Source organism: Geotrypetes seraphini, chromosome 2 (assembly GCF_902459505.1).
Source record: "Geotrypetes seraphini chromosome 2, aGeoSer1.1, whole genome shotgun sequence".
Classification (NCBI taxonomy): domain Eukaryota; kingdom Metazoa; phylum Chordata; class Amphibia; order Gymnophiona; family Dermophiidae; genus Geotrypetes; species Geotrypetes seraphini.
Genome location: NC_047085.1, coordinates 295758706 through 295774981, shown reverse-complemented (window position 1 = coordinate 295774981; position 16276 = coordinate 295758706). Strand labels below are relative to the sequence as shown.

The 16276-nt window shown below is 45.1% G+C and overlaps 1 protein-coding gene across 2 annotated transcripts in view; it reads left to right on the top strand.

Annotated features, from left to right (window-relative positions):
* The window catches only part of DNAH5 (dynein axonemal heavy chain 5), a 598099-nt gene that overhangs the window by 484435 nt on the left and 97388 nt on the right, over window positions 1-16276 (top strand). For both annotated transcript variants that reach the window (XM_033929843.1, XM_033929844.1), the window contains exons 64-65: window positions 1198-1353; window positions 5105-5287. In XM_033929843.1, the coding sequence (XP_033785734.1) occupies window positions 1198-1353; window positions 5105-5287 (339 nt within the window). The remainder of the gene's footprint in view (window positions 1-1197; window positions 1354-5104; window positions 5288-16276) is intronic.

The window sequence follows — 16276 nt, the reverse complement described above, 5'->3', positions numbered from 1 at the left end:
TCTGTAAATATTTATCATAATAAAACCCTAAGCGCGCAACTTACAACTTCGTGATCCCTGCCTCTGTGATCTATAGCTCTGTGGCAGTATTTGACGCGTTCAGCTGGAACCTGTAGCGGTTTGTGTGTGGCGGACCCTTTTCCCTTTGCTTTTGTTGCGGCGGGCAGCAGCGGTGGCGGACCGGGGTTGGGGGGTGGGGTGTTTGAAGCAGCGGTAGGCCAGATGGTAGGTAACAGCAGCGGGGGCCGGTACGGGGGGGGCAGGCTTTGGAGCTGGAGGGAGGCAGGCAGGCTGGCTTTAGCGTGGCAGATAGGGAGGGAGGTAGGCTGGCTAGCTTCAGGGGAGGGAGGTGGGTCAAAGGCTGGAAGGTAGTGAGGGGGGACATAGGAAGGAGCACTGGGGACACTAAGAACATGGGAAGGGGCACTGGGGCACTTAGGACATGGGAAGAGGCACTTAGGACATGGGAAGGAGGCACTGGGGGGCACTAAGGACATAGGAAGGAGGCACTGGGGACACTAAGGACATGGGAAGGGGGCACTGGGGGCACTAAGGACATAGGAAGGAGGGAGGGAATAGAAAGGGACAATTGTTGGGCCTGAGTGTAGAAAGTGGCCAAGGAGAGAGAGACAGACAGACAGAAAGAAAGTGGAAAAGGAGAGGGAGAGAAAGAAAGAAAGAAAGACAGACAGACAGACACATCTACTCTAGCACCCGTTAATGTAATAGGCTTAAACACTTGTTCCATAATAAGGGAACAAGGGGACTAAAAATACCATATAAAATTTTGAAAGAGATGCAAGTACATTTTTGACTGCCGTGCTTTGTTCCGTGGATGACATTACCCATATGTGAGAATATATACTCGCTGTCTTTGGAGAACACCTGCTACAGGTAAGTAACTTTGCTTTCTCTTTTATTTTTTGTCACTCTCACAATGTGACTGTTTTTATTTTCACTGTTAATGCATAGTGCCAAGCTCTTTTCATCCTATTTAGTAATATTTTTCTCTCTTATTCCCCATGTCTCCTCTCTTCCCAGTCTCTATCTTTTGTCATAAACCATTGTTCCTTCTATATGTCCCCTGTACTGTCTGCAGATACTGTGCTGCCCTGGGAAATTATTCTACTTGCACTTTGGGGAAGGCCCTGTTCTTCCAAATGAAATAATGACTTTGTGCATATTTCTTTTTTTCAGATTACATCACTGAACCATAAGTATTTTAGAAACCATCTGGAGGACAGTCTTTCCTTGGGAAGACCACTACTCATTGAAGATGTTGGAGAGGAGTTGGACCCAGCATTGGATAGTGTATTAGAAAAGAACTTCATTAAAACAGGTTCCACTTACAAGGTAGAAGGCTTCATATTAAGCTATATGTTGTTTAAACTCGTCATGCTTTTTTTCAATATGATGTCTACATATAGGACTTGTAGATTTCATACAATGCTTTTAGGGCCCCTTTTACAAAACCATGATAGTGATGTTGCCACAGTAAATGCACTGAAACCCATAGGAATTAAATGGGCTGTGGTGCATTTAGTGCAGCAGCACTGATACTGTGGCTTTGTAAAAGGCCCCCTTACTATTTTCGATTCTATTATGGATGAACTTGTCATGTGGTGTTTACCAAGGCAGAATGATTGCACACAACACTGATATAATGTAAATCATTCAGCTGTTAGAAAACTCCTTTAGGGCTTTATTGGCAATACTATGTAAGCAATGGGAGCAAGGCATTCACTTCTTAAAAATAATATAACATACCATTCTAGTCTAGTTTGAAACAACTTGTTTCTCTTTATCCCAGTTGCATTCTGATCTTCATTTGTTTTATTTTATTACTAGTCTTTAAGCCCGTTACATTAACGGGTGCTAGAACATATGTGTGTGTGTCTGTCTTTATTTCTTTCTCTCTCTCTCCTTAGCCGCTTTTTTTCTTTCTGCCTTTCTTTTTCCTTGGCTGTCCATCACCACCCCTTGCCTGCTTCCCCTGTCCATTTTCCCTTCCTTTTACCTCCCCTGTGTCCACCACCACCCCTTCACTGCTCTCCTTATGCAGCAGCAGCCCTTCTCCCTTTGTTTTACCTCACCCCTGTCCAGAAGCACCTCTTTCCTTCTCCCCCTGTCCAACATTAGTCCTCCGTTCCTTTTCTTCAACCCCCTGTCCATCAGCATCTCTTTCGTTCTCCCCCTGTGCAACAGGTGCTAGAGTAGACGACTGTTTTTTTTTTTCCTTTCTCTCTCTGTGCTTGGATGCTGTCTGTCTGTCTGTCATTCTTTCTGTCTGTGTCTCTGTCTTGCGCCATGCCTGCCTATCTCTCTGTGGCCCCCTTCTCTTCCCCGGCATGATTGGTGTGTGCCCCCAGAACACCCTTCCCCCCAAAGCAGCCCCGTTTCCCAATGCCCCTGCCCCCTTTTGTGCCATGCCTGCCTGCTCCGTGGCCCCTTTCTGTTTCCCCCCTATGATTGCTGTCTGGCCCAGGAAACCCCTCACCCCAAAGTAGCCCCCTTTCCCTCTCCCTTTGTTGAGCCATGCCTGCCTGTTCTGTGATCCCCTGCCCATGACTGCTATGTGCCCCCAGCACACCCCTACCCCCAAAGCAGCCCCTTTCCCTCTTCCCCTGCTTGCCTGCCATGCCTGCCTGCTCCCTGTGCATCAGCATCAGCATTTCCCTCCCCCTCACCTGTTCCTTCGTAGCAGCATGGAGATAAAACGGCTCCCTTAGTTCTTTGCTGGATTTTTTTTTAAGTTTAAAGATGCCTACGCGGCTCCTCTCACGATCCGGCATGCGTCGGAAGCCTTCTCTGACACAGGCCGGGATCGTGAGAGGAGCCACGGCGGCAGTTTTAAACTTAAAAAAAAAATGCAGCGAACTAAGGGAGCCGTTTTCAAAGCCGCCGCCGCGGCTCCTCTCATGAGCTGCACTTATATTATGTCGGAAGATGAGAGAGGAGCCGCGGCGACGGCGGCAGATTTCAAATTAAAATAATTTATGCGGCCAGCCGGCTCCCTCGAAACCCTCCCCCCCTTTCCCTTCCCGCGGTCCGTCTGGCTGCGTTGTTCTCTCCCTCATTCTCAAACCGTCGGTGCCAGCTGAAGTGGGAGTGGGGGGGACTCAGCACCGGCTGGGCGACAGGAGCCGCCGGCCCCCAGGAGCTCGAGGCCGACGGCGGACATGGCTTGCGTTGCCGAGTTTGGTGACGTACAACCCGCGCATGCGCACTAAAAAAAACGGGACAGCTCAGGGAACACGTTTTTTTTAGTGCGCATGCGCGGCCTAGCATTTTATTATATTAGATGCATTGGAACCTTGGAAACTTATTTCCATGCCTTTTGTATAAATGAATGGGCATGAGAATCATTCACAATGTGTCACTGAAGTAGCTATGTGCTTGTCTTCTATTTCTGTTTCAGTGGTCAGACTAGGACTGGGAAACCACCAAAATGATTTGTTATAAAGAACAATTGTTATTGTGATGTTTGACTGTCATAAATGCATAACAATTGCTTTGGAAGGGGCCAAGATTGCAGTTTGCTTAGATCAAACAAATTGCATTAAAGGAGGACTATAGGGGCTGATTCTATAAAGGGCGCCTAATGTAATTGGCAAAATACCCTTAATAGGTTCAGTAATTGGAAAATATATTTAATTGCGTGATGGGCGCCTATCCGATTCTATAAAAGATAGGTGCTTATTGCATGGCACTTAGCGGCACCTAACACTTAAGTGGGCATGTTTATGGGTATATTGTGGCTTAGGCACCACTTAGCCACTAAATAAATAAAATAAAGTGGAACCTCGGTTTGCAAGTGTTTTGCAAGACGAGCAAAATACTCAGCAAACTTTCGTCTCGCAAAACGAGTGTTGACTCGCTACACGAGCTCTCACTATGGTGGCCCAGGAGTGGGTACCTACCTGTGGGTGCTGCAGCCCTTGCAGTGTGGTGGTTTCCTTTCCCTGGGGTCCCCGTTCGGCTCTCCTCCCTCTTCGGCCGATGCCTCTGCCGTCTACCAGCGCCTCCTGGCTTCTGATTCAAGCCAGCCATCCTCCAGATGCATGCGCAGGACCTCTGAACTCCCCCATCAAGCCAGCGCCGCTCCAACAACACGCACACCACATACAAGCATGCAGGACATCCTTATTTTTATATATATACAATCAAAAACAAGTAGAATGACAACATGCATAATGTCAGAACATAAATATAACAGAAGAATTGCATAAAAATATTTTCATAATAAAAAATTTTAAGATAATATTATGAATAGACCAATACAATCATAATGAAAGAAAATTGGCCTAAAGTAAACTACCATATATACTTGAATATAAACCTATCCGAATATAAACCAAGGTACCATTTTGCCCCCTTTTTAGGGAAAAAAATGGTAGCTCGAATATAAACTGAGGGTTTATATTCTACCATTTCTCTCTTGTGATGCTCCCTCCCAAGCGAAACACCCATGCCTGCAACCCCACCTGTGCCACACTGGAATATCAAGCTAGTGCTCCTTCCCTGCCTACCAAACAAGATTAACACCTGCACCACTTTCATGAAGTGAGTCATGAGTGTTTGTTGGCTCATGTGAAATAAATCACCTCTGAGGTCTCAGAAGATTATACTGATGTTCTGCTGTGTGATTTAGGATTTCCAACATTGAGTAATTAGCACTAATTGGCTTGGTACACAAATTGTGTGTGCAAATTGGGCACATGCCTAAATTTGCATTCGATTTTCAGCGCAATATATAGAATCCAGGAGATATTTTTTGGGCCTGCCCTAATCCTGTTTAAAGCATGACCAGATCACACCCCCATGCCAGATATATATTTCTAAAATTCTAAAAATGTATATCTTGGCATTGTAAAATCAGGATGTAACCATAAATGCAACATAAACATAATGCAGATCTTAACACCTGAACCATGCTTCTAAAATGAGCACCATAGTGTATTCACTGCAAAAATGTACTGTTTGAATAACTTTCGTAATATCTCATTTCATCTCTTTTGTCTTCTTCTTCTGTGTATAAAAATAAATTTGTTAAGCTTTATTTCTTTGTAATTATCCGTGTAACATATCTTGCTTATTCAATAAGGTTAAGGTTGGTGATAAGGAAATAGATGTGATGAACGGCTTCAAGCTCTACATCACCACTAAGCTTCCAAACCCTGCATATACCCCAGAAATCAGTGCTCGCACTTCCATCATTGACTTCACTGTCACCATGAAAGGTCTCGAGGACCAGCTACTGGGCAGAGTCATTCTCACTGAGAAGCAAGTAAGTGATTTTCTGCAGTCCTGCTGAGAATGTGTGCTTGTACCATTATAATCTCTAAGAGATCTATTTGCTAAGGTGCATTAGGTATTTAACATGGCTTTTACTGTGAGCTAACAGGAGAGCAAGAAACCTGGGAATAGGATTCCATTCCAAATGAATTTTCTTTAGATTCCTACTTGAAGTGTCAGGGCAGATGGAGACAGAAGAACCGGAATCGTCAGCAGCATCCCAACATCAGGTCTCAAAGCTCAAATGACAGACAACAGAAGGAAATAGTACTAAATCTATCAAACTATTCCCTGTCAGAGGTAGAAGTATCAGTTTTATCTAAAGGTCTCACTTTTATCCCAGTACAACCAGTGCAATTGTTTCATTTGAGGAAAGATCTAGAGAGATTTTTTCAAAAAGTACATTTCAAGGAATATTTTTTCCATCATCTCACTACTTAAAATGACAAATCTAGTCTTTACAAACCATCACGTTGGCTACCCCCCACACCTCTGAGTCCACATCTTGTAACTTTTAAAGACAGAGTTATAAGAGAAACTAATAGAATATTTAAAAAGAAAAAGATTTTTCAACCATATAATTTGACTAAGGAGGAATATTTTGCTTTAAGAAAACTTAAATCAAATTCCCATATAAGAATATGCCGGACTGACAAGGGAGGGACAGTAGTAGTTTTGAATATGTCAGATTATAAAAATTAAGTTATGAGACAATTGTCTGTGGCCTCAGATTATTTAGAATTGAGCACTGATCCAACAAGTACTTTAATGATATCTATAAAAGAAATAACAGCTATTGGAATTTCAGATGGTTTCCTCACTAAGCTAGAACATCAATTTTTAAATACAGATCATCCGAGGGTACCTGTATTTTACGTCCTACCCAAGGTCCCTAAGTCTTTCCATTCTCCCCCTGGATGTCCTATAGTATCCAGCAAAGGTTCAATTTTGGAACCCCTGTCCTGTTTCATAGATGCACATCTTCAGCCTTTGGTAGTGAAAGGTTTTTCTTATTTGAGAGATTCCGCTCATTTTTTGACTAGATTGAATGAGATCACAGATGTGATGCCATTACATTTCTCATCTCATTTGATACAAAATCTTTATATATGGTAATTCCTCAAAAAGTAGCCATTTCTATTGTAGAGGAATTTTTAAACACATCAAATAAGAACATAAGAATTGCTGCTGCTGGGTAAGACCAGTGGTCCATCGTGCCCAGCAGTCCACTCACGTGGCGGCCCTTAGGTCAAAGACCAGTGCCCTAACTGAGACTAGCCTTACCAGCATACGTTATGGTTCAGCATGAACTTATCTAACTTTGTCTTGAATCCCTGGAGGGTTTCCCCCCTATAACGGCCTCCGGAAGAGCGTTCCAGTTTTCTACCACTCTCTGGGTTAAGAAGAACTTCCTTTCGTTTGTACAGAATCTATCCCTTTTAACTTTAGAGAGTGCCCTCTCATTCTCTCTCTTTACTAAGTCTATTCCCTTCATTATCTTGAACGTTTCAATCATGTCCCCTCTTTTCAAAGGAGAAGAGGCACAGTTTCTCTAATCTCTCACTGTACGGCAACTCCTCTACCACTTAACCATTTTAGTCGCTCTTCTCTGGACCCTTTCAAGTAGTACTTCTTCATGTACGGTGACCAGTGCTGGATGTAGTATTCCAGGTGAGGGCGTACCATGGCCCTGTACAACGGCATGATAATCTTTTCCGATCTGTTCGTGATCCCCTTCTTAATCATTCTTAACATTCTGTTCGTCCTTTTCGCCGCTGCCGCCGCACATTGTGCAAACAGCTTCATCGACTTGTCAACCATTACTCACAAGTCTCTTTCCTGGGGGGTCTCTCCAAGTACTGCACCGGACATCCTGTATTCGTGTTTAAGATTTCTGTTACCGACATGCATCACCTTACACTTATCCACTTTAAAACCTCATTTGCCATGTCACGGCCCATTTCTCGAGCGTGTTTATGTCACATTTCAGGTCTTTGCAATCCTCCTGCAACATAACTATTCTGAATAACTTCGTATCGTCTGCAAATTGAATCACCTCACTCGTCGTACCAATTTCCAGGTTGTTTATAAATATGTTGAAGAGCACGGGTCCAAGCACCGAACCCTGCAGCACTCCACTCGTGACACTTTTCCAGTCCGAGCATTGTCCATTTACCCCCACTTTCTGTTTCCTATCTGCCAGACAGTTTTTAATCCACATGAGTATTTCACCCTCGATTCCATGGCTCACAATTTTTCAAAGTAGTCGTTCATGCGGAACCTTGTCGAACACCTTCTGAAAATCTAGATATATAATGTCAACTGAGTCACTCTTGTCTATCTGCCTGTTTACTCCCTCGAAGAAGTGCAGCAAGTTCGTCAAACAAGATCTGCCTTTGTTGAAGCCGTGCTGGCTGGTCCTCATCAGATTGTGTCTGTCAAGGTGATCAATGATGCAGTCCTTTATCAGCACCTCTACCATCTTTCCCGGTACTGAGGTCAGACTCACCGGTCTGTAGTTTCCCGGATCTCCTCTCAAACTTTTCTTGAAGATCGGTGTAACATTCGACACTTTCCAGTCTTCCTGAATCCTTCCTGATTTGATCAACAGATTGGCTATTAGTTGAAGCAGTTCAGCTATAGCCCCTTTCAGTTCCTTGATTACCCTCCGATGGATGCCATCTGGTCTTGGGGATTTATCATTTGTAAGCTTTGTTTTCTTCATATAGCCTGTCGGCTTCCAGTATGTTGTGTATATCCTCTTCAGTAAATACAGACACAAAAAATGTGTTCAGTTTGTCAGTGATGGCTTTGTCCTCCTTTAGCACTCCCTTTATTCCATGGTCATCCAATGGCCCCACCGCTTTCTTCGTGGATCGTTTCCCCTTAATATATCAAAAGAAGGGCTTGAAGTTTTTTGCCTCCTTGACTATTTTTTCCTCATAGTCTCTTTTGGCCTCTCTTATCGCCTTATAGCAACTGCTTTGATGTTGTTTGTGCTTTTTCCAGTTTTCATCCGTTTTTGACCTTTTCCATTCCTTAAACGAAGTCTTCTTGACTCTGATCGCTTCCTTCACCACTTCAGTGAACCACGCTAGTTCCTTGTTATTTTTCCTTTTGGATCCCTTGTTGATACAAGGTATATACAGATGTTATGCCTCGGTGACTGTGTCCTTAAAAAGGGACCATGCTTGCTCTAGCGTTTTTACAGTGCTTATCCTCTTCTTAATCTTTTTCCCTTCGTAATTCCCTTTTCGGATACATGAAGGGTTCCTACAAATTTTCTCATTGAACTTCTAGCTTTGGCAATGCAAAAAAATCTATTTCCGCTTTGGAAATAGTTTTTTCAGCAAGTTTCAGGAGTGGCCATGGGGGCTACAATAGCCCCCTCTGTAGCCAATTTATTTATGCAGAAGTTTGAAGATCTATGGATTAAACAGGATCTTTTTTCTCAGAATATGGCCCTCTGGCTTAGATTCATCACTAATATTTTTATGGTTTGGACAGGTTCAATTGAGTCATTGAGTGATTTTTATAATTGGTTAAATTCCAGGCACAACAATATTCAATTTGAAATATTCTTTCACCCAGACTCAGTCTCTTTTTTGGATGTCCAGGTGAATAAAAGAGATCATTTTGAAACAACCATATTTCGCAAAATGACTGACAGGAATACTTTCTTGGAGTTTTCAAGCAATCATCCTTCAAATCTCAAACATAGTTTGCCCATCGCCCAGTTTCTTAGATATTGGAGAATTTGTTCTGATCTGACAGAATTTAGAAGACAAAGTACAACACTCTCTCAGCACTTGAAACAATGAGGATGCATACCTATATAGCCACACACATGCCTACAAAGCCACTTATTCTGGTATTTTATAAAAGAAAGCAGGCACCTACTTTCTTTTATGGAATAGCCTCCAATTAGGTCCTCTTAGGCATCTAAATCTAGGGGCCCCTTTATAAAATTGTCCTCACTATGTTTAAAACCTGATATTACCAAAATAATATTAGTCCATAGTAAAAAAACAAACAACCCCCCCCCAAAAAACAATTCTCTGTTTCCTTGGTTATTAATCAAATGGGCATAGAAATTAATTAGATAATATTTGGAACAGTGAGGATCCTTGAGGGACCCCACTTTCTGTCTCCCATTTGCAAGAAATCTACATATTTGTAATACCATATTTTTGAACCCTGACCTTCAAATGTTTATGATAAATTAAATCAAAACCAGCTGATATATCACTGCCATGAAGCTATCAATAGAGGTGCTTGGTGAAACCCATCACAAGAAAACGCAAGCAACAGCCATTTCTGTATCGCTTGATAGACTGGTATAGTTCCTTTACGGATGGGTATTATACCTCACTGCTACCAGCAGGTGGAGACTGACATCAAACTTGTATATCAGTACAGCTTCCCCTCTACTGATCCAGTTTTCCTCAGTCTCTGGTAGTAGGTGGTAAGGCTAATTTCAGTTCCCCTCTTAGCACTGTTGGAACTTTGTTTTGGACTCCTGGTTTCCCTTTTGTGCCGGATAGAGCTTGGACGGGTCCTGTTTGGGGTCTGTCCGACCTCGGGGGTGTTAATCCTGGTGGGTCTCATGCTGGGTCCCTCCCTCCACCTACCTCTACCTCCCCATATTTTTGTAGAGGTGGCTCAGTCGGCAGCCTGGCCCCCTGGTTGGTCAGCCCTCTAGCTTTGAGAGTCGTGGAGTCTGTTCTGTAAAAAACAAAACAACCCCCCCCTCCCAAAATCATGAGGTGTGCCGGTCTAAAGGGCTAAATTCCCTTTATAACTGCCTTTTTACTGTTTTTCTCAACTAACTGGAACTTTTTCTGCAGCTAGGGCGATTTTCAGCACAAAGAGCACTTTTAAAGGGAAAAAGTACTCATTGTGCTCCAGATGCGAGGTTCTCGTGGCTGGCCTGTGCAAGTGTTGTGCACGCTGGAGCAGTGGGGGAGCCTCGTCGGCAGGAGATGCCGGCAGCCAGGGTACCCCGCCGCATGTACCTCGCGAGTTGGCTTCGGATCGCGGGGAAGCCCTGGCTTCGCCCACGCAGAGGGTTCCCCAGCCACCGGTCAGAGAGAAAAGGATTCCCTTCCTGCCAGAATGGCTGGGGATTCCCTTTTCGCATCGGTTGGTTTCTCGGCCTCAATGTCAGGAGAGTCCCAGGCTTTTCAGACACGGCAGGCCACAGGAGCTCTGATTTTGGCGGTTTCATGTCCAGTTTCGGCGGGAAATTTCTCCTTCATTTCAGTTACCTCAGGTGACCTTCCCCCTGTTCTGGAAATACAGGGGCAAGGTATGGCAGGGTCCCCTGCTGGGGCAGGAAGTCCCTTGGGGGCACTGGGGTCTTTCCCCCTGAATTTTTGTTAGCACTTTGTAAATCTTATGTGCTGGTGGCAGGAGGTTCCATGTCCACTCTGGGGATTTCGGGGGGGGGGGAGGGGAGAGGTTTCCCTCGACGTCTTCCTTGGCGTAGCCCCCACAGCAGTGGTTTTGCCCCCCTGTACTCCTCTCTCATCCACACGCCCAAGGGTCTCTTGGGATGAGGATTTTTACCTAGAGGAGCAAGATGTTATTGATGAGGACCTAGTCCCTTGGGGAGAATTCCAGGATCCTCTTGGGGGGTCAGATTCTGCCAGGGAGGGGTTTGAGCACCCCCCAGCTGGCAAAGATGCATCTGTGGTGCACATTTGTCAGTGGGAAGAGCTTCATAAATTAATTCTGCAGGTCTCCTCAGTTTTGCACTTTGAGGACACTGTGTTGGAGCTGCCGCGTATGGTGGACCCCTTGCTTAAGGGGATCCGCTCTGCTTCTCACTCTTTTCCTATACATCAGGATATTCGGGGTATTATGCTCACACAGTGGCAGGTACCGGAAGCCCCTTTTTGTTTTGCGCACTCCATGACCCGCATGTATCCCATTCCCAAAGGGGATAAGGACACTTTGAAGTCACCCATAGTGGACGTGGTGGTCTCGGTCATTTCTAAGTGCCATACCGTGCCTGAATAGGGTGGTGCAGTTTTGAAGGACTCAGAGGAGCGTAAGTTGGAGTCCCTCCTTAAACAGAGTTTTAATGTGATGGCTCTGTCGGTCCAGGCGGCGATGTGTGGTGGGCTAGTGGCTCGGGCGTGTTTTCGTTGGGCCCAGCATGTACTTGACAGTAAATCTGAGAATTGGAACTTGCTTAAGCAAGAAGTTGCCAACATTGAATTGGGTGCTTCTTATCTCTCGGATGCCATGTATGACCTCTTGCGTGCTTCTGCCAAGTCTTTGGCCTTTGGAGTGGCAGCACGCCGTATCTTGTGGCTTTGTGCTTGGTCGGTGGATTCGGTGTCCAAACCTAAGTTGATGAAGTTCCCTTTTAAAGGATCTTTCTTGTTTGGTGAGAACCTGGACAGGTTGGTTCAGACTCTCACTGATTCAAAAGTGCCTCATTTGTCTGAGGATAGGCCTAGGCCACTGGCTCGAGGTGGTGCTGCTCGTGGGCGTGGGCATGATTTCCGCTGCTTCCACTCTGGTAGAGGGACTGCTTCTTTTCCATCATCTGGGCGCTCTAGAGGCAGATTTTTCTAGCACATGCAGTCCTTTCATGGGGCCCGCCGGGGTGCAGGTAGCACCTCCACCGGATCCCCTACCGCCCATCCTGCCCAATGACTCCTTGCCAGTGCCTGTCTTGGTTTCGGTGGGTGCACAGCTGAGAGAATTCTATCCACAGTGGGCAGACATCATATCCAATCAGTGGGTTTTGGAAGTGGTCCGGGACGGCTATGCTCTGGAGTTCGCCCGGTCCTTGCCAGACCATTTTCTCGCTTCTCCCTTGCAGGTGGCGTGGAAGCAGCAGGACTTTCAGCAGATACTTCAAAGACTGTTGGATCTCCATACGGTGATTCCAGTTCCCCCGCAGGAGTGGGGCACAGGTTGGTACTCGATTTACTTTGTGGTGCCAAAGAAAGAAGGAACCTTTCGACCCATCCTGGATTTGAAGGGGGTCAAAGTTTCTATGCTTTTCACATGCATAGAAACTCTGTGGTCGGTGATTCTGGCAGTTCAGCCGGGGGAGTTTCTGACCTCTTTAGATCTGACCAAGGCCTACTTACACATATCCTGTTTGGGCTTGGGGCAATACTATCAGTTTTGTGCACTTCCCTTTGGTCTGGCCACGACTCTGTGGACATTCACCAAGGTGATCAAGTTTCAAGTTTTATTAAGGTTTGTTGTACACGCAATGTCTAATACTTCAATGCGTGGAACATTTAAAAATAGGGGACAAAACAGAACAGTTTTATACAATTAAATACAAAATATATATGTACTAATAAATAACTGGTACAGAAGGTGAGGGGGATGAACTACAATCTTTAATGAAAGAGAAGAAACATTTAGGGAAAAAACACATATGGTGGGTAACACAAAAGAAAAAAGAGATATAAAGCAGAAATAATCATAGAAAGAAAGAAGATAGATTTACGACCTGCCCGTAGGTCTAATTAGGATCTAAGAGATTTAATGATTGATAGGTTATACTATCTATATTTCAAATGCATCCTTATACAGAAAACGTTTTAAAGAACGCTTGAATTTTTCTAAAGAGGATTCATTACGTAAATATATTGGTAAATTATTCCAGAGCTGGGGTGTTATAACCGAGAAAATAGTTGATCTCCTGGTCCCTATTACTTTTAAAGTAGGGATAGTCAGTAAATGTTGTTCTGTTGATCTAAGTACCCTGAATGGAGATGGTGGTCGTTGTGGCGGCATTGCGAAAAGAGGGCATTCTTGTTCATCCCTATCTGGACGACTGGTTGATTCGAGCCAAGATATTCCAGGAGAGCACTCGGGCCACAGCTCGAGTGGTGGAGTTTCTGCAGTCATTGGGATGGGTCATCAACCTTGCCAAGAGCTGGTTGTCTCCATCTCAGTGCCTGGAATATCTAGGAGTTCTGTTTGACACCTTCTTGGGGAAGGTCTTCCTTCCGGAGGCCCGGGTAGGCAAATTGCAATCTCAGATTTGCCTGCTTATGGCATCCCGGTATCCTTGGGCGCAGGATTTCCTCCAAGTTTTGGGGTCAATGGCGGCCTCCCTCGATTTAGTGAGGTGGTCATGAGCCCACATGCGTCCTCTTCAGTATGCTCTTCTTCAGAGGTGGTCGCCTCAGAGGCACAGTCTTGGTCATCCTGTTCTGCTTCCAGGCTTAGCTCTGGACAGACTGTGTTGGTGGTTCCAGACCCCCTATCTTGTACAAGGGGCGAGTTTGGACCAGCCGCAGTGGACGGTGCTGCTCATGGATGCCAGTCTTCTCAGTTGGGGAGCTCAATGTCTCGGTCACTCAGCTCAGGACACCTGGTACATGGAGGAGGCTTCTTGGTCGATCAATGTTTTGGAGACCAACGCCATCTGTCTGGCATTTCTAGTCTTCCAGTCTTTTCTGATGGGCAAGTCAGTCAGGGTTCTGTCAGACAATGCCACGGTGGTGGCCTAAGTCAATCATCAGAGGGGCACCAGAAGCACTTTGGTAGCACAGGAGACGACTGCTCATGGTCTGGACGGAGTCGCACCTTCAAGAAATATCAGTATCCCACATAGCCAGAGTGGAGAATGTTCAAGCGGACTTCCTAAGTCGTCACTAGATCCCAGAGAGTGGTGTCTGAGCCAGGTGGCTTTTCAGTTGATAGTGCAATCTTGGAGTCAGCCCCTCATGGACCTGATGGCCACAAGTGGCAACGCCAAAATACCCCACTTCTTCAGTCGTCGCAGAGAAGGTCAGGCCGAGGGCCTGGATGCTCTGGTTCAACCATGGCCAATGGAGGGGTTGTTGTATGTGTTCCCTCTGTGACCATTAGTGGGCAGAGTTCTTCTCCGCATAATTAGACATCCGGGCCTCATGGTTCGGGTGGCTCCAGATTGGCCTCAACGACCATGGTATGTGGATCTGGTGAGGTATCTAGTGGCAGATTTTCTTCCTCTGCCTCTCTTGGATGACCTTCTAACTCAGAGTCCATTCCAATGTTCGATCCGGATCCCTTTTGTCTTATGGCTTGGCTCTTGAAAGGGGTCGCGTAGGTAAAAAGGGGTATTCAGATAAAGTGATCTCAATGCTCTTGGGGTCCCAGAGGCTTTCCATCTCTCGGGCTTATGTGAGGGTTTGGCGTCTATTTGAGGAGTGGTGTGGTGCACGTGGAGTGGTCTCTTTTCACGCTTCCCTGCCTAACATCTTAGAGTTTTTGCAGGATGGCCTGGATAGGGGACTGGCTTGGTCTTCTCTCCGGGTTCAGCTTGAGGCCTTGTCAGCCTTTCAGGGGTTAGTGAAAGATCAGCGTTTTGACTGCCATTCCTGATGTGATTCACTTCTTGAGGGCGGCTAAGTTGATTAGGCCTCCCATGCGGCCCTCTGTTCTTTCTTGGGATCTCAATCTGGTTCTGTCAGTTCTATTGCGCCCTCCTTTTGAACCATTGGGCGACTGCTCTTTGAAGGACCTTACTTTTAAGGCGGTCTTCTTGGTGGCCATTACTTCAGCTAGACGTGTTTCTGAGCTGCAGGCTTTCTGTTGTAGAGCTCTCTTCTTGGAGTTTTCTGGGGAGCGGGTTGTCTTGAGGCCTGTTCCTTCCTTTCTGCCAAAGGTAGCTTCTCCTTTTCATGCCAATCAATCTGTAGTCCTCCTGGTGTTGGGTAGTCGGGAGGGCTCTTCTGAGCAAATACAGCTGCGCAAGTTGGATGTCAGTCGGGCCTTTCGCTCTTATGTGCAGAGGACCCAGGAGATTAGGAAATCAGATCATCTCTTTGTCCTTCTAGCGGGTCCTCGTAAGGGGGATGGCGCTTCTAAAGCTACTATTGCGCACTACATCAAGGAGACTATTGCTTCCACTTATCTTCTGAAGAAGAAGCCTATTCCAGAATTTCTCAAGGCTCAGTCCACTAGGGGTCAGGCAGCTTCTTGAGCTGAATCTTCTCTAGTGCCTCCTGTGGATATTTGCAAGGCTGTAGTCTGGTCTTCTATGCATTCCTTTGTCAGACACTATCGTGTAGATGTTCAAGCGCATCAGGACGCGATATTCGTTGAACGTATTCTGGTGTCGGCCCTTCGGGGGTACCACTCTTGATGGGTACTGCTTTGGTCCATCCCATCCATAAAGGAATTATATCAGTCTATCAAGCGATACAGAAGGAGAAATTAGGTTCTTACATGCTAATTTTCTTTCTGTTAGCTTGTAGACTGGTATAGTTCTCCACCCTGTCTGTCTTTGTGCGGTGATTGCGGGTTTGTGCTTATGTGCAGATTTTGAATTTTTTTGCGAGTTCTAGTATTTTTCTAGGACCGGGGAGAATTAAGAACAGCGGTGATGGCTCAGCTAGCTTAGCTGGTGAGTTGTGGGGATGTTTTATTTTCCAGGATACAGTTCTACACATGTTCCAACCGTTGTTTAACGGTATTTGTTGTTTTTACACTCCTGTTTGGAGTGCCTTTTACTGTTTTCAGTTAATAATTTTCCTAGGTTCTGCATGGCTATTCAGCAGACTGGATTAGTAGAGGGGAAGCTGTACTGATATACAAGTTTGATCTCAGTCTCCACCTGCTGGTAGCAGTGAGGTATAATACCCATCTGTAAAGGAACTATACAAGCTAACAGAAAGAAAATTAGCAGGTAAGAACCTAATTTCTCCTTCTGTGGTGGGTCTTCTGAAATTATTCAGGTTTCAAGTTTATTAATATTAATATGGAATGCTCTGCCAGGATGTTTGAGGCTATGTAAGAACAAGATATCTTTTAAGAAGCAATTAAAACACATCTGTTCGTGAGAGCTTTTTACTAGGTTAGAATTTGATAGCCTATTTTACTGGAGGTCAGTTTTGGTACCCTATTATATGGAAGTTTTTCTAGTTTTGTACAAAACTAGGAAGTTAGATAATTGTAATGAGTCAATGTATTATGTTGTCTTAATTATGTGTGTGTACATGATTATATATGTTCT